The sequence below is a fragment of the Electrona antarctica genome (genome assembly GCF_951216825.1).
Source record: "Electrona antarctica genome assembly, chromosome: 1".
Classification (NCBI taxonomy): Eukaryota; Metazoa; Chordata; class Actinopteri; order Myctophiformes; family Myctophidae; genus Electrona; species Electrona antarctica.
The window spans coordinates 52,707,352-52,732,830 of NC_136806.1; the positions used below are offsets into that span (position 1 = coordinate 52,707,352).

At 41.0% G+C, this 25,479-nt stretch overlaps 2 protein-coding genes and 1 long non-coding RNA gene across 4 annotated transcripts in view; 2 read left to right on the top strand and 1 right to left on the bottom strand.

The window, feature by feature from the left end:
- Positions 1–525: 525 nt before the first annotated feature.
- Positions 526–2,281, top strand: lbx2 (ladybird homeobox 2). The gene is made up of 2 exons (XM_079503614.1): positions 526–1,260; positions 1,780–2,281. Exons 1-2 carry the CDS (start codon positions 891–893, stop codon positions 2,274–2,276), a joined length of 867 nt encoding a protein of 288 aa, XP_079359740.1. The 5' UTR covers positions 526–890; the 3' UTR covers positions 2,277–2,281.
- Positions 2,282–7,892: 5,611 nt separating this feature from the next.
- Positions 7,893–23,490, bottom strand: pcgf1 (polycomb group ring finger 1). 2 transcript variants are annotated; one of them, XM_079509048.1, is made up of 9 exons: positions 23,309–23,490; positions 20,609–20,714; positions 18,132–18,284; positions 17,321–17,392; positions 15,763–15,868; positions 15,118–15,160; positions 12,178–12,282; positions 8,969–9,049; positions 7,893–8,086 (listed from the first exon to the last, which is right to left on the bottom strand). In XM_079509048.1, exons 1-9 carry the CDS (start codon positions 23,393–23,395, stop codon positions 8,036–8,038), a joined length of 804 nt encoding a protein of 267 aa, XP_079365174.1. In that variant the 5' UTR covers positions 23,396–23,490; the 3' UTR covers positions 7,893–8,035. The 2 variants fall into 2 exon arrangements, with proteins under 2 accessions (XP_079365174.1, XP_079365175.1); XM_079509049.1 differs by having other exon boundaries at positions 12,196–12,282; positions 23,309–23,486.
- LOC306928805 overlaps positions 22,126–25,479 on the top strand; it is a 40,092-nt gene continuing 36,738 nt past the window's right edge. The window contains exon 1 of the long non-coding RNA XR_013790726.1: positions 22,126–22,321. This is a non-coding gene — a long non-coding RNA (uncharacterized lncRNA). The remainder of the gene's footprint in view (positions 22,322–25,479) is intronic.

The following is a 25,479-nucleotide window of genomic DNA, read 5'->3' on the forward strand; positions in this document are numbered from 1 at the left end:
GCTTGGTGCTATTCCAATCTTTTTTTTTTCTTTTTTTTTTTTTTTTACTGTAGCCTATTGTAGACTGTAGAGATGGCTCTGGGGTATTGTTATAGTGGAATCAATTCTCCGTTTTTCTATAGAATATAATACACGGGGAAAACGGCATGCGAGGGGGAACATGCATAAACATTCTGAAGTGATCTCAGTCGCTCTGCTCCAACAGCAACAGACAGACAGACTGGGGGGGTGCGAGAGAGAGAGAGAGAGAGAGAGAGAGAGAGAGAGAGAGAGAGAGAGAGAGAGAGAGAGAGAGAGAGAGAGAGAGAGAGAGAGAGAGAGAGAGAGAGACAGAGAGACTCCTCCTATTTCGGCGTCCAATTAATTCTTATGGCCTGGCCCTTTAAGACGCAGAAAGCGGGTCAGCAAGTAGTGTAGTGTTTCTCTAATTGAACTTCGCCCAATCAACAATAACTCGTTAGCGGGCCGCTTTTCTTCTCCTTGTTCTATCGAGACAGCTTTCTCCTTGCAGGGATTCTCCCCCCATGCAGTCGCGCTGCTGTGTTAAGACTTCCTAAAGATCGTTATACATGGAACTTCGCAGAGGAACCGACGCGCTCTGACAGGGGGGAATACAGTTCGGCGTTTTTTGCCTTGCTTTGCCTGCCTTGTGGCTACGCCCGAAGCATGGTTATTATTGTGGAGGAAAGCTCACAGGCGAGCTAAAAGTTGCAAGAGTTCGGCTTTTAAAAAAAAGGCTGGTGGTAAAACTAAACTTCGCGTTATCGAAGGAAGGAAGCACACGCGCGGCGCGGGTGGGGGACCGGTCCACAACACGGCCATTTGAATGAAATAACCCAACTTTTTGGTTTTGGGACGCGGGCAGTTTGTTCTTTGGGACTGGCGTGGCGATGACCTCCAGTAGAGACATGAAGGCAGGCTCTGTGTTGCAGCAACAGCAGCAGCAGTCCAGCAGCGAGGACAGGAGACGGGGGGGTCCCTCCCTGGACCAGCTGCCGCCGCCGGCCAACTCCAACAAGCCCCTGACGCCGTTCAGCATCGAGGATATCCTCAACAAGCCGTCCGTTAAGAAGTCGTCCTCCTGCGCGGCGAGTACCGGCGTCTGCCCGCCATCGAGGGTCCTGCACCACGAGAAAGTGACGGGCTCCAACGCGGCGCGGAACGGCATCACGAGCCCCTCGTCTCCGCTGTGCGCGCTGGAGGAACTAGCCAGCAAAACGTTCAAAGGGCTGGAAGTCAGCGTTATTCAGGCGGCGGAAGGTAAAGAGTTCGGTGTGTATTTATTAATGACATGCACGCATATAATATATAGTGGTTTGTCTTGTCAACGCATTGTTTTGTTTCATGACAGAGATTATAAGTCAGATGGCAAGGTGGTAAAAATCACAGCCTACATGCTAACAAGCTGCGGGAGCAACTATGAGCTTGATTTGTTTTGACTTGGTTAAGTGTCTAAAGTGACCTCTGTAGAAATATATTTAGGTTATATAACGCATGACATCGTGGCCTATAATTTCACTTTAGTGTATATATAGTCGTTATTGTATAAACGGCCCGAATATCACAAAATGGCATTTGGGGAAAGAAAGAAAAACAAAAGCTGATCAGCTAGCAAGGCCCAGGCATGCTCTAAAGTGGGCAGACAGACTGGCACGGTGACGGAACAGCTTATAACAGGACTGCTCCTTTGCATGCGAACCGGTGCCCTCCGTTTTGTATTGTTGTTGTTAGAGAGAGAAATAACCCCTGGCAATGTTTTTCTTTTCGCTCTCCCAAAAGGTCGAGAACACGTCAACGCCTTCGGACAGCGGCAGACCTCCAAGAAGAGGCGAAAGTCGCGGACGGCGTTCACGAACCACCAAATATACGAACTGGAGAAGCGCTTTTTGTACCAGAAGTACCTGTCCCCGGCCGACCGGGACCAGATCGCCCAGCAGCTGGGGCTCACCAACGCGCAGGTCATCACCTGGTTCCAGAACCGCAGGGCCAAGCTCAAGCGGGACCTGGAGGAGATGAAGGCGGACGTGGAGTCGCTCAAGAAGATACCCCCGCAGACCCTGGAGAAGCTCGTCAGCATGGACGAGGAGGACGACATTGACGATCCGCAGGGAGGGAGCTCCGGGGCGATATCGCCGAGCATCTCCCCGTCCTCCGTGCACGGGGGACGGGGGGGACAGCACCACCACCGGGCCTTCCCGCAGTCCCCTTCCTCGTCCAGGGACCAAACCACGGACGAGTTCTCAGAAGAGGACGAGGAAATCGAGGTGGACGATTGACTATTCTATCTATTGGCCTATTATAGGCTCGAATTTTAAAAATAATAAATAAGAGGAGGGGGGGGGGGGATTTTTTTGTCTCCCCCCCCCCCCCCCCATAAAAATACTTTTGCACGGATATTGACAAAAAGGAGAAACGTCTATAAGGATTTTTTTCCTCGTTTTATTTCTTCTTCTCCTCTTCATTTTAATTTATTAATCGGACTGATGTAGAAGCCTCCCCAGATGTCTTGTTTTAAATTTCACCGACTTATTTGAGGAATATACATCTTTGTTTTTCCCCGCGTGAGAGACTGACCTGTTATGCTATACAGGAAAGACTGCAATTATGTATTTTCATGTTAGTTTATAGAGGGGGAAAGTTGTGCAATTATTATTTTTGTTATAAGCCATTGATCTATCCATATTCCTATACACCTCCTGTTCAAGGATTTGGATCTACCAAATAATATTTAAATTAAATATCTCCCCTGTGGTTTATTTCATGCCTATAGCCCTTGTAACATTAACTGCAAAAAAAGAAGAAGAAAAAAAGTCGAAATGACTTTAAAACTGGGATGAAAAAGTTTATTTCCTCCCGTGTTCTTAAATGTAAATTGATTTGTTTAAAAAAAAAAACGAAAGTGTTTTTGCGGACATGCGGGCTTATTAGTCATGCTATAGGAAGCATTACAATTATTATCCAACTGCAAACGACACATCACCAGTTCACCACCTTACACACACACACGCGCACACACACACACACACACACACACACACACACACACACACACACACACACACACACACACACACACACACACACACACACACACACACTCACTCACTCACTCACTCACAATCTCGATCTCTGGGTTTATTATTATGTGTATATAAATTAAACATCATATGCGATAATTTTATTGTAACATTCTATTTAATCAGCATCTATGTGTAAATAAAGGGTATATGATATTTCAACATATATTTGTTTTCGGGACAATTCGGTGTCATTGTTATTTAGGTGGATAACATTGCGACAAAGCTAGCATTTCTGGATTATCTGGAAATATTTATACGTGCGAGAGTATAGGGGGGGGGGGGGGGAAACAGAACTAAAAACAAAATCGAAACTCTTGAAGAATGACACACACAGCCTTTCAGTCCTCTCGAGTGCCTTATTGAGCTCAATTAGCAACAGCAGACGAACAGCTTTTATTTATTTTTTTCATTATTTTCTCCCCGCTTTGAATGCATAGTTGTCACAAGAAGGGCATGGGGGTCTGCCTGATGGGTGCCGTGTTAAGAAAAGGTGGCTCCCGCCCCAACGCCATATGGTTTTCTTATACGGGAATTGTCTTTTAGCACAAACTAGTCGACGTGATTGATTAGGTTAACCCGCCTTCCCTTTCGCCGGCCCGCACATAAACAGTTTTCACTGAGCCGTGAGCAATAATGGTACGGCATCTGCCACTCCTAAAAACACTCTCCCCCATGAATAGCAAATGGTTAAGCGCGAGGGTCCTAATGAATAAGGCCTCAATAGGGAGGCAGTGGAAGTGGGAGTGGGTTTTCCCCTCTCTCTCTCTCTCTCCCCCCTTTCTTGTTATACCCTCCGCACGGCCGTCTGTCTGCTGTGAATATCTCTCCAACCATTTTGCAACAACAGTTGTAACGCACGGGATCAAGAAGGCTCCTTTACTTTTGGGACAATGCGTGGAAGACGGAGTACAATTGATGCAGTCACTCGGAATCCCGGAGGTTGAAAAGTCAAGTAGGGAAGCTTTTATGGTGTGTGGGGGGGGGGGGGGGGCAAAGAAGGATGACATTGCTTGCCTTTAGAGGCAAAATCACACCAGGATGGGTCCTTAACACTTCTAATCCCATGTCAATTGTAGATAAGGTCATTGCATATAAAAACATTGAGAAAAATAAATACAAATAAACGCCAAAACAAACTAATATCAGCATAGGTTTAATAAATACAACCTGATAGTGATTGAACTGGAAACGATGTGATATGCCCATGATACAATATTAAATAAACACAAATTGGGCTATTACACGTCTGAGTAGATAATTGATGGTCTTTTGACTGTATAGTATAGCCCTTAATGCATTTCAGGCCTGAGGCATAAAATGCACAGCATGAAGATCCCCTAGATCTAAACATAGCACATGGTATGGGGTACACATGCGTTTTTCTCTCTCCAGCAACTGAACTTAATTATAAAGCAAAAAAAAGAAATAAAAAAAAATCTGTTAATATTTAGTTGATTATTATTATTATTGCTATTATTATTTTACACGATTTTATTGGCAATAGCCATCAATATCATATACACATCTAAAAGCAAATGCTAAACTGTTTTATCAGGTCAATCTAACTTCTTATAATTTTTGCTTGCGGAGGGGAAAACTATATAATCTTCATCCTTTGCAGTTAATTCAAATCATTATCATAATCTCCCAAGAAATGGGTCGACTAATATAATTCTCTTGCAAACTTACACAAGTTCAGTTCCCTATAAGAAAAACAGACACCACTGTACAGATACACACACACACACACACACACACACACACACACACACACACACACACACACACACACACACACACACACACACACACACACACACACACACACACACACCAGTGGCATATTTATGGAAATCTCACCTGGGCCTTTTCCCCTGTATGTTAGTTGCCTGGTACAGGGACGTGCAGAAAGTGTTAGAGGGGCAGGGGCTGAAATCCCCTAAGAGGGCCCTTTTGGACAAAAATAGCGAAAATAGCAGATCTACAACGCTCACAACGCGTCGCAGCGCGACGCGTTGTGAGCGTTGTAGATCTGCTATTTTCGGGGCGTACGACATGGATTTCTAAACAAATGAGTTCAACGTGAAATACCGTGTTCAAGTTCAGGAGACTTTCTCCTGAATGCTGCCTTCCGGCATGGCATGGAAAGGAGTGGCATTTGCATTTCTTTCACCTTCAGTAATGTGGTCTGGAGAGGGCAGTTGTGTAAACGACGGGGCTCGAGCCCCCTTTGATGTCTATGTGTGCACGTCCCTGGGTGGACACATTTTTGGTCCTGAGCAGCAGAATCCTGCATGGGAAATTTATATATATATATATATATATATATATAGGTCAACAGAGGCTATAGGGCCAATCAAAATGATCTGCCCGAGAGGCCCAGCACACAACATTTAGTTTTAGCCTACACAGGTCAAACCTTAAGGGGATTATTTTTGTTATAATTGATAGATTTGATATGATTTTTCTTTTTAATTTAAACGCACAAATGTGCCCTGAAGGGACACATTCAACACTCATGTTTTATAAAGGGGGCAACAGAGGCTACACACCCATAATGGAAGTGTACAGGGGTTTTATTTGTATATATTATTTTAATTATAGGCTTATTTTATTTATTTAAAATATGGCCAAACAGGAACCCTATATATTTTTAGTAGTAGCCTATTTAAAAAGCTTTGCATCAGCCTGAAGATAAGACCTGTATATTGTAAATCAATTCTAACTCAGGATTCTTCATAAAATGCTATTTATATACTATACCTTTCAACAACAACAACAAAAGGTCCCTTGGGGTATACATTCCCCAAGGTCACAGAAACATTTGAAAGAAAAATATTAGGGGGTATGTGCTTTCCTTTATTTTATTTTCTCTCTCTTTTTGTGAATTCATAATTTCCTTTATGAGGCCATACAATTCTAAAACAGAGAAACACACGTTTGTGTATGAGAATATAACATGCCATTATTTGTCGTTTATTTATTTTCAGATATTGGCAGTTGTCAGTTTACTTGAATTTGTTTGAATTTTGGACAGTATATATAGATTTTATTTACTTCCAACAGCATCAATGGCATGTATGAAAAGCGCAGACTGCCACCTAGTGCTGATACACGATAACATCCTCTTTGTTAATTAAAAACTTGTGCTATATATACCTGTATATAGGCTACAGTATAGCACATTTGTTGGCCATTAAAAAAAAAAGCATATATACAAGCTCATAGTGTGTCACTTCGTACCGCAATATGAGGTTGTAGATCTGCTTTATTTAAAAAAATCGTATAAACATTATATCATTTCGGGGGTACTTAACATGAAAACGTTTGAGAACCACTGATATAGAAAACCATTTTGGGTAAATATTTACACTAATTGCATATGAAACCCATGAAACGCGTTGAATTTGACTTTGTATGGACAAGGGTTGGGTAGGTGTCTTGCTTGATATTATGCCAATGACACAGACTTACTTGTTTATTTTAACTAAGACACACAATAGAGCCAGAACTGGATGATGTACTTTCTTTTAACAAAGAATGGATTTGAACCAGAGAGACACTAAATGCATTTGAACTGGAGACACTTAAACATTATTTAGGCAATAGCTGGTTTCACAAATTGAATTCACCAACAGTAGGAAGTCAGTGACAGGACTTTAAAATACTATTACCACATCTGTGACATTTAAAATATTAAGGCCTGTTTTCGCCTACTGAACTGCTAAATTGTCTCCATTGTCAAAAAGTCAACCTTATCCATTTGGAACCTGTTTTAGTGAGCCTATAAAATATTAGTATAGAATCTAGTTTATTTTAAATTATTCATCAGGATTACACATATAAAAGTTAGGCAACACATTAGACTTGACATTGTTAAAAGTCTGTGTAGATCGTAGCTATAACCAACGATAAAGATCAATTTGAGAAATAAACCGTATTCTTTTGACAGTTAAAAAAAAAAACAATCAGGAAAATATATATAAAATTAAACTTCATAGCATTATTTCAGTGCAAGACATTGTTGGGTTTGTCATGTTTGCCCTTTGTTTCAAAACACTAAAGTCCTTTTTTGCTTTAGACATTCATGAACTTAAGTTATTGGCACACCTTAAGCATGTGTCTTAGTCGAGTTATCTGGATATCCATCAAGTCTTCGACTGTAACATCAACACAAAATGATATACGTGTACCCCTGGAAGCGGCTCCTAAATGTTTTATTCTTATGAAAACAAATCATTTGACAGCATTGCAGGTTGACTGAACAGAGGTAGTAGTATACCGTCAGGAAAGAGAGGTTGCAATGTTGACAGGTCAAGAGCCAAACTTGAACCCACATGCTGTCAGAACTAGGTCTGCGCCTGCTTGCTCAGCACACTAATTAGCAGCGCGCACCACCAAGCCAAGTACTTGTAAACTTTAATTGAAAACTTCCATTAAATGGATTCCGCAGCAAACATGCAGTCGTGATAAAACTGCTTTACGGTGTGTGGATGAATGCAATATTTAATACTAATTTGGCTCGTTTCATGTTCGTGGTGTGAATTTGTAATCACAAGTCCTTGTTTGACAGACGTGCTGAGCATAAGCAAGGTTGTCTTATTTAAATTACTTAACACTACTTTCTTTCATGGTGTGGTGCCGTTAATTGCTCATTCAAATCAACGGGATAATGTGCACAATTATTTGTCATCTTTCATTTAATTTTCCTCAAATTTGCTTTATATTCATTCTTCAACCGAACCTACTCATAATTTCTTTTGTTGCTGAATCTATCTTTATGTATGTCGTTGAACAAACCACATTGCACCGTTCATTTTTGCCAATCAAATTTATTCTCAAAAAATACAAAAAAAAACAAGGAAAATAAGTATATGTACACAAAACACTTATTAAAATAGAATGTATATTATACAAAATATGTACAACAGCTGCCAGCCAACTGAGGCCGTGTCCTATCTGCTCCTCTTGTCCTTGATGGTATAGTGAAGGACCAAAGGCTGAGCCTGCATGGAGAGAGGAATAACACAACTCAATGTTTGAGCAAAGACAACTATACTGGCCATTTTAATACGTTTAGCTTTGATTACTGTATTACTAAATTGCCTTGCATGTCAATGATGGTCTTCAGTGGAATAATTAATATACAGCATCTTCTAATGATGCTATGCATACATGTTATATTGGGTAAGAATTAAGTTCTAAAATCCCATTTAGTGTCTACATTTCTGTCACATAGCCATAGCGGATGCTCTGATCTTCAAATAACTTGTGAGAACAACATCCGAGAACAATGGATCTGCCTTTAACCCATTAAGACCGGGAAAGCATCTGTCATTTTAGATTTGAGCTGAAAAGCATTATTTTATACTTTGGCAATGCAAAAATAGCAGATATACAAGCTCGTAAGATCTGCCATTTTTGAAAAAGCGTTAACATTTGTGAAAATCTTTTGGGGGAAAAAAAAGAAAAGAAAAATATATATATAAATATATATTTTAAAGCAAACATGTTTTAAGTCCAATCTTTGCTTCTGGGTCACAGGAACATAATATTTTGACATGGGGGTCAGCACTCAGCAGCCAAATACATGATGACATGAAAAAGTTTGAGCACTACAGACAACATAAATCTTTTCAGAAGACATTTGTAAGAATCGGCCTCGGGTCATAGTGAGCTTAGAGCCACTGTGGAGATTTCTTTTCCCCCTTAACACTTCCAACATTAAAAAAAAACGAAAAAGATTTTCCTAACGGCACGGCAGTACAAAAAGAAAGCACCATAGACAAAGGGAAAGAAGAAAGGAGGAGGGGGGGGCGTTCAAGTGTAAAGGAATGTATGAAATTCGCTGGCGCCAGTTGAGAGTGGCTGTGTGTGTCGTAGAGTACCTTGCCAAACCAGTGAGAAAGCCACAGCCGCTTCATGGTCATGTGATCGGGGAGGGACTCGTTATTGAAGAACATCTGGACCTGCAGAGAGAGAGAGAGAGAGAGAGAGAGAGAGAGAGAGAGAGAGAGAGAGAGACCGACCACATGGGCAGATGAAAACGCATATAGGCAACCTGAAGGGACAACACCACAGCTACCGCTCTGTCTCATGCAGTGTTAATTATGACAGCACATTTTGATTTAGTCACGTCTTTTGAATAAAATTCCATTTAGTTTTAAGTCATCTGAAATGTTTTAGCTTTGGTCTAAGTTTTAGACCAAAAAAAAAAATCTACAGTTGATTTAGTAGGCTACTAAAATGTAGTTTTGGCGGGCCTTGATGGCGTCGTTATGGCATGATTTTACGCTTGTGGATATGCTATTTTGAAGCCACCTGATCGCAACCAAACATAACATGGACTTGTCCTTTAGTTCTACTGGATCTGGTCCCTCCCTAACATTTTAGACTATTTGTTGACGGAATTGTCAAGATATTCATTCTTAGTTTTAATCCGCCATTTAGTTTTTATTTAGTTTTCTTCTACTGTAGCCTGTTGGCAATCGCGGAAACATTTATCACATCAATCAATCGGCAGTGAACGACGCACAGACCTTTGAATTTGGTATCAAATATTGAAAATATTTTTCACGTAGTACCAAAGAAGCGTTCAATAAAAATAAAAAAAACATTTTAATGTGAAGATGAAAACAATTTCATAGGGTGAAGAATATTAAAGCTTCCCTGCAACTGAACAGTCACGACAGTAGAACATACAATTTCTGCTTGTACTGTGTTTACATGTTTACAGACAGGAGCAGGGTTTCTCTCAGAGAAGCGTTCCATTATCGCTCGATTTGTTACCAATAAAGCATGCGGAACCCAAGCATTATGATTAACCCGTTAACAGAATTAAAACCCGGGAAAGTGTCATTTTAGATATTGTTTTTGGCAACATATGATTTTCAGAAACCTCTTAGGATTTAGAAAAGTGGTTCTCAAAAATAGCATATGAATTATGAAGCACAAATGTTGGGGGGAAATTTTGATTTCTTCTGTGGATCCCTGGCACAAAACCTTTCCAGACGGGGTGTTCGTGGCCAAATACATAATGATTTTGGGCGTCCTCGGTATAGCTCAGTCGGTAGAGCTCTCGTCTTTGGACCAGAAGTTCATGGGTTTGAGCCCAGGCATCGGCAACTCAGCGCGAGTACTAGATAGATAGATACTTTATTAATCCCTGAGGGGAAATTCAAGTGTTACAACAGCAACAACTAGCATGGCTTGGTTGCGGCAATCCATCTCCCGGGGGTCTAGTAGTGCATCGTTACAGGGACAGACTCCGGCGTTATCGGCCGATACCGACACAAAGCCACTCCCGACCTACCTACTTCTTCTTGGCGCGACAAAGTTTGAGAAAACTTACTGGTTTAGAAAGCATTTGTAGAATCGGCCTTAGATCTTAACCCATTTAGACATGAGGACGAGTCTACAAATGTCTTCTAAATCCTGACAGTTTTTTGAAAACCCTATGTTTCTATGTCAGTGGTTCTCCAACATTTTCATGTCAAGGATCCCGAAAAATATATGTAATTGGCTGCGGATCCTCATCTGAAGATGTTGTTCCAGGGACCCCCCCAGAAGCAAAGATTTGAGTTAAAAACGTTGGCTCTGAAAGAATATATATTCAAAGATTTGCACCACATTTTCACGATTTTTTCAAAGAAATAGCAGATCTACAAGCTCATAGCTCGGTGCCGTGCTATGAGCTTGTAGATCTGCTAACCCTAAATGGGTTAATATAACATTGTGTACGGTGGATACCTCTAGAGTGCACTACTATTCATCGTGTGGCATACACATTAAGCCCCAGGTGGCTACACCGTCCAAAAACCTGTCAGTGAACCACTGAGCTACAAAGGGAATCAAAAACCCTAAAGCCTAATTTATACTCGCACCAAAAGTCCGTTATTTTCGGTGAGCAACACAGAGTAAAAAGTAGGCTCAACCCAGACAGTGTTGGTCATGTGCTCCAACAACCCACGACATAGAGAGACATTCTGCCAAACAATCAGGCTGAAAATTAGTTCTTACCATATTGGTTTTTACAAGAGGCCGTCTTGGAGTTTGGTTAAAGGTATATTCAGTGATTTCACTTAATTCAAATATCACTACTTTTTTTGTTTTGTTGTGATAATCCTCCCTACTATAGAGTGTGTTGACCATATAAGGAGTTCCTCCCTGTCCCCAATTAAGCCCTGGGGGTAAAAAAAAAACCTTCGTTTTTGGCTAGGTGGCCCAGCCTTCATCCAAACAGGATAGAGAGGGGCCTTCCACCAATCATGATCGAGCGGGGGCGGGCCTTGGTGTGTGCGCTGTTGGCCTGTCGTGTCCCCCCCCCCCACTGTAGTGCGTGCATGTGCACATCTTGGTGGCGGACCGGGGGGTTTTCCAATTCACCCAAATCACTGAATGCTCCTTTAACACAGACAGGCAGCAGGCATACACCAGAGAAACATACACCAAAGAAACAATGGAGCTTAACCCATTCAGACCCGTTACACCAGGGGTGGCCACACTTTTTCTTTGGACTTGAGAGCTACTTTCAAAATGACCAGCTCAACAAGATCTACCCACCATTGCTGAACATAGTTTAAATATGTAGGCTTTAGAATAGTGGTGCTGACATTACATATAAGACAAATGCACATGGAATGGGAAATAGATGGGGAGAAATGGAATAGGTAGAGTTTTTTTTTGTATTTCATAATGCTACCGATGTTTGTGCACAGCAACAAGTCACCTTTAATTCAAGTGGCAGATGCCAAAAATAGTTTTTTATATATTTAAATTAAATATTCTTTAGGGGCATGTCACGTGATCTAACCTGCACAGCCTTTGTGATCTACTGGTAGATCACGATCTACCTTTTGGGTACCCCTGCGTTACACCTACAGCATACGTTTGTTCTACCTTTCAAGCTGGGAACACCTCCGTCTCATTTCAGTTGTTGCTATATAAGTGTGTTTTTCGTAAATTAATGCCCAAAGTTGATCATACTAGTCACCCAAAATTAACCAAAGTAGCAGATCTGTAATGTTGAAACATGGCCGACACACGCACGTTGGCTATATATAGTCTCCACACACTAGCATAGCAAAACATTTTGCACCTTGCACATGAAACCGACCTGGTGCTTCTCCACGTTTAGTCGATGACACAGGACTTTCCTCAGGTGCCTCACCTCAGCGCGGACAGAACAGCGAACAAACTTCTGCTGCAGAGAGGTAAAAAAAACCAAACGAACATACTCAAATGATCAATGTTCTGAATGTCGGCTTGTGTCCTTCACTTGCCGATGATATTTGTATCTTTGCAAATATTGCTGAAATGATGTCGTTTCCACTTTCCAGGCTTGGTCAAATATATATTTTTTAATAGCTGGGGGAGTGACCGTCATACGGTTCTCGAGTTACGTTACAGACGTACACAGACAGACATACAAGACGTGGTGCATTTATACTGTAGATATAAAATAGATTTAATCCATTAAACCATTTTGTGCGGGAACCCCTGTTGGTGTTTTAAGCATTATGTTATGCTTTAGCTATTGAAAAATAGCAGATCTACAAGCTCATAGCGCGGCACCGAGTGTCGCGCTACGAACTTGTAGGTCTGCTATTTTTGAAAAATCGTGAAAATGTGGCGCACATTTTTGAATATATATTCTTTCAGAGTCAACGTTTTAAACTCAAATCTTTGCTTCTAGGGGCATCCGCAACAGATTTCAGATGGGGGTCGGCGGTCAATTACATATAATCTTGGGGGTCCTTGACATGAAAATGTTGACTGACATAGAAACATGGGTTTTTCAGAAAACTGTCAGGATTTAGAAGACATTTGTAGAATCGTTCCCAGGTCTAAATGGGTTAAAACAGGGCTAATCAAAGCTTGTACATCTTCAATTGTTTTGATGAAAAAGCAGTCCTCCACCACGTGCTATTTTGTTATGAGTGGGAGACCAAAGACGAAAGGGGTACATGTGGTTCCAGACACACACACACACACACATGCATCTGCTTATCACGCAATATCAATATGCAAGATAACCAGAGGCTGTGCTCACACCCATGCAATTCAAAATATGTGATATTTATTTGACCAGACTTCATCAACAAGACACCTCCTCGCCCCACGAATGTAGCTATAAATACATGTTTTGCTGTGGTCAAAAGGCCTTGGCTTAAGTCATATCTGGGGGTTTAAAGACCTGATATACAAGGTTATGTATGGCTTCTCTAGGAATGTGTGAAGGATTGACACAAATGTGTAAGTTAATAGCCCTGTTTTAAAAGCAAACAAACAAAAGCAAGGTCTCCGCGTTCTTTAATTAAAGTTAACTTCATTCATATAAAAAAATAAATCTGTCACAATGTGCACAAACACCATGGCCTCTCTTGACAAATACAGCAGAAGAGTGACCTCTGCTGGTTGAGATAGGTCATTACAGCAGAGTATGAACATTTCCCCAAGCAAGTAAGCATCTGAAAATATGTTGTTCCAGGAACCCCTCAGAAGCAAAGATTAGAGTTAAAAACGTTCGCTCTGGCCTGGGCCGTGGCTCAGCGGTCCAGGCACCTTGGCTGGTAATCCAGTCTGGCAGTGTGCCGTGGGTTCGACTCCCGATCCCGACGGCCTTTACTGCATGTCACCCCCCCCCCATCTCTCTCCCCATTTCCTGTCAGCCTACTGTCTGTCCCTCCATAAAAAATAAAGGTGAAAGCCACAAAAAAAAAAACCTTTAAAAGCGTTCGCTCTGAAAGAATATATATATATATATATATATATATATATATATATATATATATATATATTCAAACATTTGCGCCACATTTTCAAGATTTTTCAAAAATAGCAAGCTTGTAGCGCAGCGCTCGGTGCCACGCTATGAGCTTGTAGATCTGCTATTTTTCAATAGCTAAAGTATAACATAATGCTTAAAACACCAAAAGGGGTTCCTGTCCTGAACGGGTTAAAATTAATGAGAGGGTGTTATTAATTCACCATGGCAGAGACTCAGTGTGTAAGCATAGGAACGTAACGCTTCTTTTTTGACATTGTGGGTTACAACCGCGGCTATCGTTAACTAGTTTTTGTGGGTGTGTGTGTGTGTGATATATATATATATATATATATATATAATCCAAGTCTACTGTGGAGGTAAAAGCAACATGCTGTATTGTGTGCTCTACAAATAAATGGCCAAGGAAAGACTAACGAAAGCACAAGACTTGCACACACTGAGCGTCCCAACGACCCTGAACTAGGGCTGGACTGAATCTAAATGGTACATGACTGACAAACCGCTTAGTTTGTAATCTGTAAATGTTTACAAAAACATTTTAACTTTTGTTGTTTTTTCATAAATTGACGCTCTTACCTGGCCTACTTCATCATACTACAGCGTCACACAAAGGCACCATCAAAAGTAGCAGATCTACAAGCTGGATCTTTGCGATCTTTGCGTAGCAGATCTTTGCGACGCGTTTCCAGCTTGTAGATCTGCTACTTTTGATGGTTTCGAATTGGAATCCTGAAAAGTCCGTTTTGGACATTACAATTTAGGCATTTAGCAGATGCTCTTAATCCAGAGCGATTTACAGTAAGCAAGAACAAAAAAACATGGCAATACATTAAATACATCAAAATAGTCATCATGAATCATACGTAAGCTAAGAACCTAACAGTGGAATATCTATATAATTAAACGATATGCGTATACACTATAGAGTGCTATGTTTACAGAAAATGCTATCTAAGTTACATAAGATGAGCCTAGTATGCATACACCTGTGAGATTTCCACCCAATGGAGACGACATATAGCAAAAATCTAAAATGACAGATGCTTTCCTGGTTTTAACGGGTTAATGTCTGAGCAAACTATTACTTGCCAAGTTGCCAACACAACCCTGTGTGAGCCCAGTTGCTCTGACACAGTCCACAACTTGTTCTGGAATATGATTGCATGTTTGTGCAGCGATTTTGAAATGTGGCTTTCATTACAGAATATACAGTATTACAACTAAATCCATCAAGTTGTATAGCCTTACCTGAAGAGTGAGCTTTGTCTTGTCTTTTCCAGAATGTGACGAACTACACAAAAAGAAAGTATGTATATTAGTGTTTGGGCAGGACACGGGTGTGTGTGCGTGTGTGTGTGTGTGTGCTTGCCTGTGAGAGAGAAAGACACCTCCGAGTCCGACGGCCCACCTGCCTAATAACAACATTAAAGGTCCACACACCGGGCGTGAATCGGATGCAAATTCGGATTTTTAGCTGCGTTTCTCCATCGGTTTTCCGAAAAACGCGGCCAGTGTGCAACCACATTAATTGTGTGCCCATCCCTGTGCATAATTTGGTGTTCATATATTCAAACCGGTGAGGACTAGTGTTTTTTTTTAATAATTACGGTATTCCATTTTCTTCCGTTTGTTAATTTATTTCTATAAATATCCACTTCAATAACACAATACTTTAACCACTCGAACCCTGTGTATACTTTGTTGTCTGCCAAGCTATCAGATCAGATATTTTCACAGAATATTCCGGAATTATGATATGGCCAGAATAGGGACGCTAGGGTCCATGTGGCTCTGTGTGTGTGTGTGTGTGTGTGTGTGTGTGTGTGTGTGTGTGTGTGTGTGTGTGTGTGTGTGTGTTTGTGTAAAATACTTCCTGAGAAGATCAAAGCTTACCTTTGTCTTTCCAGACAAAGTGACACCTGCTCATCGTATCTGTAGAAGTGGGCTTTTGAATGGTCAAAGCTAGTGTATGGTAAACCTGTGGCATCTGGCATGGCATCTAGGAAAATGACATAAAAACAAATATAAAGGAAGACAATTTCAAAGTGCAAGCCCAAATTCAGCACATCACCCCTGATTAGGCAAGAAAAACGGACACAAAAAAAAAACAGTGAAGTGAGCGTTGCCTTTGATGAGTTGATCTGCTGCACCCACTATCAAGTACATGATGTCATGCCATTGACTTGAATGGGATTTAAATAGACATCTTATTAGTAACTAATTCAACATGTGGATGCTGGAAACATTGATCCTGACAGGTTGACGTATAGCAGTGGTTCCCAAACCTTTCAGGTCGAGAGATTAGGCTACATGTTTGCCCGGGACCCAAACTAATGGAAATAGCAGATGTACAAGCTCGTGCCACGTTGTGAGCTTGTAGATCGGCTAGTTTCACTGCTTCTTAAACAGTTCTTATAGAATTTCTTTGATATTGTAATTATTTATTCATGAAATTCTTTTTAAAAACCATTACCTTAACGGTATTTTTTTTCCCGTGAAAGATATTGCATTTTTTAAGATTATTTTTTATGTTTTGACATTTACTCGTGACCATAAAAATGTGTCTGTGACCCACTGTTGGGAAAACAGTGATGTATTGCAGTGGTTCCCAAAGTGGGGTCCGGGGTCCCCCAGGGGTACTTGAGGGAGTTCCAGGGGGGACCCAGCTAAATGATTATTTGTAACCAAATGGACCCTTATGGGTCTATAACTCAGAGTGTACAAATGTGTATTTGTACACTCTCAGAGTTAAATTAACATTGGTTTTACAATATAAATTGGGGTACCAGAGATAGAAATTCCGTTACATCGGGGATCCGGGGCATAATGCGTGTGGAACTGGGGGGGGGGGGGGGGGGTGTCCTTGAAATTAATGTTTCGGGATCACTGCTAGAGCCGTAAAATATTTCCCTTATCGGGGTCACTGGCATATGTTTTCAAATGGGGGGTCCGTGGCCTAATAAATGTTGATTTGGGGGTCCTTGACACGAAAACGTTTGGGAACCACTGTATAGTACAGGGGTTCTCAACCCGTGGGTCGCGACCCCTCGGGGGGTCACCAAATTATTTTAGGGGGTCCCCAAATTATTTTCCAAAAAAAATAAAAAAAATAGCAGACCTACAAGCTCGTAGCGCGCCACTCGGTGGCGCGCTATGAGCTTGTAGATCTGCTATTTTTAAATAGCTAAATTATAACAATGCTTAAAACACCAAAAGGGGTTCCCGCCCAAAATGGTTTAAGGTTATTGTAGCAGTCAATTTATATTGGGGGTCGGGAGGGGGCGGGGCGGGGGTCCCGAGACGTTGCCAAAGCATTTTCGGGGGTCCCCGGCCAAAAACGTTGAGAACCCCTGGTATAGTACACTCCAACTACATTGCAGGAATGTCCTCATTGCTCATGGGGTCTCACTCACATCTAAAAAAAGATCTTTTGTGAAGTAGTGAAACTTACCATCCCCAGTGGGTTGGATGACTCGCTCCAGCCCTCTGGACTGATAGAATTCTTTTATTCTTTTATCTTCACCTATTCAACAGATAGAAATCAGATAATATAAAACATTATTGGCCATCAATTATCAACGTTACATAGAAGCCAACCGCAGGAATCATCTCGTCGTATCCTGTCAATTAATTGATGTTTGAGTCAACTAAAACCATCACCATATTGTTAAATATTGACACCGATTACTATTATCATCAAGCTTGACTTTATTCGTATGTATGGGGAGACATTGAGTTTCATCCTGGCATTTGCCAATGAATGCACCAAGGCAGAACTGCCAGTCAAAGCGAAAACTGGCCAATCATAGCAGCCTGTCCTTGCCGGACATGCTTGCAGAGACTTGTGGGTAATGAAGTCAAAGACGATGTTATTTGTTTTGGTTATTCGAACCATGTCCAGGATCCTATTACTAATAATAATGTAAAAGAGACGCAGTCTCAATGTGTTTTACTGGTTAAATAAAGGTTAATCCATTGAGACCTGGAACGCATCCATGTCACGTTAGTGTTTAACCACATTAACCATTAACCCATTTTGGGGCGGGAACCCGTTTGTGTTTTAAACATTGTTATAATTTAGCTATTGAAAAATAGCAGATCTACAAGCTCATAGCGCGCCACCGAGTGGCGCGCTATGAACTTGTAGATCTGCTATTTTTGAAACATCGTTAAAATGTGCCTCAAATCTTTTTTTTTTAAATTTCGACGTCAGGCCTGAATGGGTTAGATAAAGAAAAATAAAATGGCATGACATGACTTACTTTCTTGTAATCCAGGCACCAGTTTGTAGACGATGTCTTGCATCACTCGATCCAATTTCAGATTGAGTAAAGGCTGCGTTTCGTGGATCTTGATGTTACACATTGGACAATACTTGCTTGTTTGCAGGTATTTTACAATACAGCTTTTGCAAACTATGAGAGAAGCAGAGAGAAAAAAAGTCTTACAGTATTCAGATCAACCAAAGGCCCAGATGTAAAATGAAAAACAATAGATTATCACCAGAATGTTGTTTTGCAGTGGTGTAACTAAGTACAATTACAATTAGCCCTTCGCTAAGTCCCTCCCTAACCCGTCCTTGTCCAATAGGCACGTTAGCAACGGTAAGAGAGGAGCGATGGCAAGCTTTCCTTCTCACCCATTGAGAAGGATGTTGACTGGATTACTCCATATAAATCAATCATTTCAGTCAGGGACGTGCACACATAGACATCAAAGGGGGCTTCAGCCCCTGCCCTTTTACCCGTCTGTAAAACAACTGCCCTTTCCAGACCACAAATGCAGCATTTACTACATGGTGAAAGAAATGCAAATCCTTTCCATGCCATGCCGGAAGCACCATTCAGGAGAATTGCTTTTTTTCCGAAGTCTCCTGAACTTGAACACAGTATTTTGCGATGAACAAATGTTTAGAAATCCATGTCGTATTCCCCGAAAATAGCTGATCTACAAGCTCTCAACGCGTCGCAGCGCAACGCATTGTGAGCTTGTAGATCTGCTACAACACTCTCTGCACGTTCCTGATTTCAGTAGCAAGATCTTCAAAATGACTTCTGAATTTAGTCAACCAGGCCTGCAGTAGGCGTATATCTATTCTACGCCCCGCCTGCCTCTGATTGGCCTACCGACACTGCCGGCCGCACCAGAGTTTCCTCCGAGGTGGAAGATACATGCTGGATAGTCTGCCGCGAGGTTACTCCGTGGTGGGAAATAAATAATACAAGTGCGATATATAATATAAGAGAATGACAGCTTGGCACGCGCGACAGTAACTTATATTGTTTATGCCGTTGGCCTGTTTATTTGTATACATGTGTAAACTTGAAACATTATTGTAGTGTAAAAAGTTCTTGTAATAACGTGACTCTCTTTTCACCTGATCTTTATCTTTTTTTAGTATAATAGTATTTAGTTTAACACCAACACTTTAATTTAGAACGCAGCCAAATCCAACCATAGTACATTCAATCAAAGCAAACGGCACAAGTTTAGTTTAGTTATTAGTTTGCCTCTTCTACAAAAATTAAAGTTACAAGTTACTGTCACGCCTGCCAATAATGCTGCCATTCTCTTGTACTTACTACGTATTATTTCCCACCACGGAGTAACCTCGCGCATCGGAGGTCAGTCTGGTGAGACCATGGGGGCTAGACGGGCTAGAAGGGTCGGTAGGCCAATCAGAGGCAGGCGGGGCGTTACCATGTCTATGCTCGGACGTAGAATAGATATACGCCTGCAGTAGGCTATGCACTGGACAAATGTGCATGACAATATTATTATTATTATTATTATTGACTGACTTAGAAATATTAGAGGGAGAAACAGTATCCAACTCAATGAACTTACGACCGTCCGACACAGGTTTTCATACAATGCACGGTAAGAATACAGTGGCAGTATTACTGCCATCACAATCATCGCAGCTCAGTCGTGTAAGTTTCCCGACGTTAAGCTGTGTATGTGTTCAACACTGACAGCCATAGAAAGCTTGCCATCCTTAGCAATGGTTGCTAGACTATTTGGATTGGCATTGGACAATAGAGAGTATGCGCATGCTTAAAGTGAATGGCACATCGAGTGGCAAATAGAGTGGCAAAGCAACAGGCAAAGTGAGTTTAACATTGTTTAATGTTGTTTAATGCAATCAGATATGACTTTTCTGTGTGGATGTATGGGCTGTCAAGGCCAGAAAGTAGTTTTTTGCCACTCAGTAAGCGTTCCTGCATAACTTCCTGGTTTGATGATGATGATGTCACGTGCATACCCTCTATTGCTTTTGGGGTGGGGTTTAGCGAGGGCCTAATTGAGGTATTTTTTACTTTAGTGCAGTATTTCCGATTTTCTGTACTTTACTTCCACTCCACTACATCTCAAAGGCAAATATTGTACTTTTACTCTAGGTCTACATTTGAAAACTTGTGAAATGGGATATTCTAGAGTACCTTCTACTTTTGGCACTTTTAAGTACATTTTTATACCAATACTTTTGTACTTTTGCTCAAGTACATTTTCAATTCCAGACTTTTACTTGTAACTATTATAGAAATATTATTTCTACATTTCAGTATTGACACAATTATGTAAAAGTAAGACATGTGAGTACTTGTTTTCCCACCATTGTTGTTTTGTTGTGCTTGTTTGTCAACTGCATAGTGCATACAGAACAGCCTTGACTGACAAAACCAAAGAATAGTCAGTGAGAATATAATGCAGCACGAAGGCCCTTCTTGTTACTCACATGTGTGCAAGCATTCTGTAATGGTTGTTGCGTCTATGAAGTAGCCAGCACACAGGTAGCAGACAATGTGCTCATTCAGGTCCTTGATTTTTAACTTCACCTCCTCCTGCAAAACACAAACACACTTTTGTTGGCTTTTACCGTTTGATTGATTGAATACTAAAAAACGCACAGGAGGAAAGTACAGTTCAATAAAAGGTCTGCTAAGAGGATTTATAACCCAAGAATGCACACTGGCTTGTTTATTTCCATTGGGGTTCTTCATATTCAATTCATGATCTGAACATTTGATGACGTACAGTAGAAATACACACTATAGATCTGCTATTTTTTAAATGTTTTGAAAAATTGTGAAAATATTTGAATAGTTTTTAAAGCAAACATTTTTAATTCAAACCTATGCTTGTAGGGGTCCATGCCTGGAACAAAATCTTTTGAGATGGGGGTCGGCAGCAAACTACATAAAATGTTGTGGGTCCTCGACATATAAGGTTTGCGCACCACTGACATAGAAACATGGGTTCTTCAAGAAAACTGTCAGGATTTAGAAGACATTTTTAGAATCTGATCTCAGGTCTAAATGGGTTAAGGTTTGAGAACCACTGATATAGCAATTAGCAACATAGGTTTTTAGAAGGCATTTGTAGAATTGGCCTCACCGCCTCAGGTCTTATTGGGTTAACAACACAGACCCAAACAAACAAAGCCTCCATGTGTGCTTTTTTTTTTTATACCATGCCAACGTTGCAGAATCACAGGCCTACACAACCATGTCAATCACAGGCCTACACAACCATGTCAGCAACTATTGTACCGTTATTCTGAGCTGTTGTCATAACATTTCATACCTTTACTATATAGTCTGTAACAGACCATGGTCACAGAAGCTCCAGCAATTAAGCATTTTCCTTCAAGCAACATAAATAAGGCTGTTTCTCCAAATAAGAGCATTCTAAAGTTGTATAATCCGCTCAGTTGTTGTCCTAAACTCACTTCATCATAGTTGCAGTCTCTTGCTCTTTTATTTCGTCTCTCACACACATCTGTTGCAATAGACATGCGTTTATAATAGCATCTATGTCATAAAATACAGCCTCAGAAGAGTTGTGTTTTTATTTAGGCTAAGCCAATTAATTTAACACTCACTCACACACTCACACACACACACGTTTTTGTCCTGTCCTAACCTATACATTAATGTGGAGGTCCTAAACATGAAAATGTTTAAGAACCACTGGCTTACAACAACATTGGGAAGCATGCCCAAATAGGCAACTAGACTCTAGAAAAAAGCTCCAAAACTACCAATATTTGCAAGTGACATGAGAAAAACAAGCACTTATAATAATAAGCAGACATGTTTTACATTTGTTGATATTGTATTTTGGTGTAATTTTATTTAGTGAATTGAATATACATAGGACCACAATGGAAACAAGTCCCCAGGACTTTGTGTGCGCGACGTGCGTTATCCTTTGCAAGTTCTCCAGGTGTGTGGACTGGAGTTGACAACTAGACCCCGCCCACTCTGATTGACAGACAACTGTCAGCAGAGGAGACGACAGGTTGCCACTTGCTAAGAGCACAGCTGGCATGAGTGGCAAATGTTTGACAAGGAAAAACTAGTACTAAAACATGTCTCGAAAGTAACTATACGTCGTAAACACGCCAGCTTTAAACCCACACATCGCAACCAAATGCACAGCGAGTAAAGTAAGTGATTCACCACCCACCCCACTCCTTTTGCTCTCTCTCTCAATGATGAATGTGTTGCTGGAAAAAAGTGGTCTGCGTTTTCGAGCCATTAAACGATAGTGAATGGAGGAGGAATGGAGCTGTAGAGAAGAGAGGTGACATACGGTAATAACACTCGGGGGCGGGACAAAAACACCCCGGAGTGTTCGCTCTTCTGCGCTGAAAAGAGGACTGAAATGTGTGTCGACATTAATTTTAAACTGAGTGAAACGCTCGTATTGCGCACCACCATGATAAACAGTTTAACAACACACACAGCAGATACAACACGTCCTCGTGAGAAACAAACAGTGCCTCAGTTCGAAGGAGGACGCGTGGCGTGCTGAACGCTTGGCGTTGGTTTTTCCACTACAGTACAAGTTCTCTAAGCTCGTTTGGTTTCAGCCATGGTTATTTTATGATGGTTTTTCGTCGTCCGTGTACCGTGTAGTGTTACTTATATGGGGGGGGGGAGTATAATAGCCAGCAGCACACAGCATTATAACAGTCTGTGCCGCCACCGGCGGTTATTATGAATGAATGATGGCTGGAAACAAGACAGTCTTGAGGAGGAGGAAAAACAACAACACGGCGGGTGTAACAACAACTACTGCCCGCGTTCTTCATCATGAATGATGCACAGTACAGTTCACTTTGCACAGCACTGCTCTTGAGCTGAGAGCTCACTCACTCTCACACAGTCTTAAAGTCGGTCTCAAACACACATTTTCTCTCTGAAACAGTCTCTCTCACTCTTCTGACTCGGAGAGAGAGAGAGAAGTGGCTCCGCTGAGAGGAGAGCTCCGCGCTGCCTTCCTTCACATCCACAACGAACGCAACGCACCATGTGCCGTTCGTTCGCTTCTTTTGGCTTTTTTTTTTAACGACCTCCGCGGCGTCACATCGACATCCCCCGACCGGTCCTACAAGGTAAAAAAAAAACGACCCGGGGGGATCGGCACCCACCTCGTTCCTCAGCGGGTCCAGCTTGTAGACGGACTGCAGCTGGTTTCGTAGCCGCATCGCTATGGCCATTGGACCTTGTTCCGCCATCTTTCTTTGGGAATTCTGCTTACTTCCGGGTGTCCGGAAATAGCACGGTTCTCACTCAGCGGTGCGCTCGAGTCGCTCGTTTTACTCACTCACACAGCAGGGCTTGCGGCCAATGAATGTTTGATTGTTTGTGTGTTGTTATGTTTGCCTTGCAGTGGCGGAAAAAGTACTCACTTTTTTTTTTACTCAAGTAAAAGTATCAATACTCTGTTTAAAGTAAAAGACTGGAATTCAACATTGATTTGAGTGTAAAACAAAAGACAGTACAATTTACAAAAGCAATGGCATCAACATCTAGGCTACTTAAAGTAGCAAGTATACTCATTATTCAGAATGTCCCATTTCAAGTTGTTTTCGAATGTATAAAAGTCCTTTGAGAATAGCATATCTACAAGCTCACAAATGCGTCACATTGCGAGCTTGTAGATCAGCTATTTTCAAATGGCTGAAATGTAGGCTATGTCTATGTGGTTAATGTATGTTTTGTATGTGTTTTCGGGGAGCCACAGGCCCAAAAGCTCAACGGTTAAAGGACCACTTCACCACTTTTCAACCTTTCTTCATATAATAGGTCCTCACTAATAATCATGATAAAATGGCACAATTTTTTTCTACTCAGTCTGTGTCTCATAGGAGGGCTGTGGGCAGTTCAGAAACCCGTCCACCAGTGACATCATCGTTAGGCATTCTTTTTAAACAATGTTTTTTTTACAAAAATGTTTAGATTTTTATTTCCGTGAGAACGATGGCTTCCATTTTCGCATTGCAACTTTTCAGAACTAGAAAGCCTGCAGTTTCTATTAGCTTGGATTCCCCATCGATGATGTCACTGGTGGATGGGTTTCTGAACTGTCCACAGCCCTCCTATGAGACACGGACAGAGTAGAAAAAAATGGTGCCATTTTATCATGATTATTAGTGAGGACCTAGTATATAAAGATAGGTTGAAAAGTGGTGAAGTGGTCCTTTAAGGATTAACCTGTGATGTCATGCCGTACTTTATATTTGTGTTTTCTCTATTCACTTGGTCATTAAGGTCCAGTAAATAGAGGCCTGCTCTGCCGAAAACATTGCGAAAAAAAGTTATGGCCATTTCTGTATACCATAGACAACTAATATAGGCAACATTTCCCAAATCATCCATCATGCTTTAAATAGCATGTGACAATTGTGACATGTCAAACTAGGTTTTCATGATTCTGAATCCATTTCAAGCATTTGTTTTGCATCAAAAACACTCCTTGGCCTAAAAACGGCATTAGCCGTCATCACAAATGTGATGAGGTCAGCACAAAAGTGATGAGGTCAGCACATTTTGGCAAGTGGCTATGGCCGAATTTAGGCCAAGGAGTGTTTTTCATGCAAAACTAATGCTTGGAATGGATTCAGAATCATGAAAACCCCCTAGTTTGACATGTCACAATTGTCACATGCTACTTAAAGCATGATGAAATTTGGGAAATGTATTTCCCAAATTGGTTGTCTACGGTATCTTTTATTTTGCGATGTTTCCGGCAGAGCAGGCCTCTCATTCTGTGGACCTTAATGACCAAATTCATTGAAAAAACACAAATAAAAAGTACGGCATCACAGGTCCTGTCCAATTTTGGGCCTGTGGCTCCCCGGCTATAATGGCCTAATTAAAATCTACCAAGTAACTAGTAGAAACTAAAGTTTTCATATATATATATATATATATATATATATATATATATATATATATATATATATATATATATATATATAGTAAAAGTACTATTTGGATCCGAGATGTAGTATAGGTCTAAAAGTATTGTAAATTGGAAATGCAAGTACAAATATGTCTACCTCAAAATTGTACTTGCAATAAATACAGACTACAGTAGGCTACTTACTGTCCATCACTGTTTGTGTTGTAGGCCTACTTTTATTACTCAGTGGTACGCCATGATCCGTAAATCCGTAAATGTCGCCTTAACTGCAGGAGGTAGGTAGAAATAAGGGTGACTCCTTGGGCTAAAAACGGCATCACAAATGTGATGAGGTCATCACAAATGTGATGAGGTCATCACAAATGTGTATGACATTTGGGAAAGTGGCTATTG

Coding starts and splice junctions, on each gene's coding strand:
- pcgf1 (XM_079509048.1), bottom strand. CDS start 23,395: ATGGCGGAACAAGGTCCAATGGCCATAGCGATGCGGCTACGAAACCAG. Junction 20,715..23,308: donor TGGACCCGCTGAGGAACGAG/GTGGGTGCCGAT, acceptor TGTGTTTTGCAG/GAGGAGGTGAAGTTAAAAAT. Junction 18,285..20,608: donor TACAGAATGCTTGCACACAT/GTGAGTAACAAG, acceptor CTTCTCTCATAG/TTTGCAAAAGCTGTATTGTA.
- lbx2 (XM_079503614.1), top strand. CDS start 891: ATGACCTCCAGTAGAGACATGAAGGCAGGCTCTGTGTTGCAGCAACAG. Junction 1,261..1,779: donor CGTTATTCAGGCGGCGGAAG/GTAAAGAGTTCG, acceptor CTCTCCCAAAAG/GTCGAGAACACGTCAACGCC.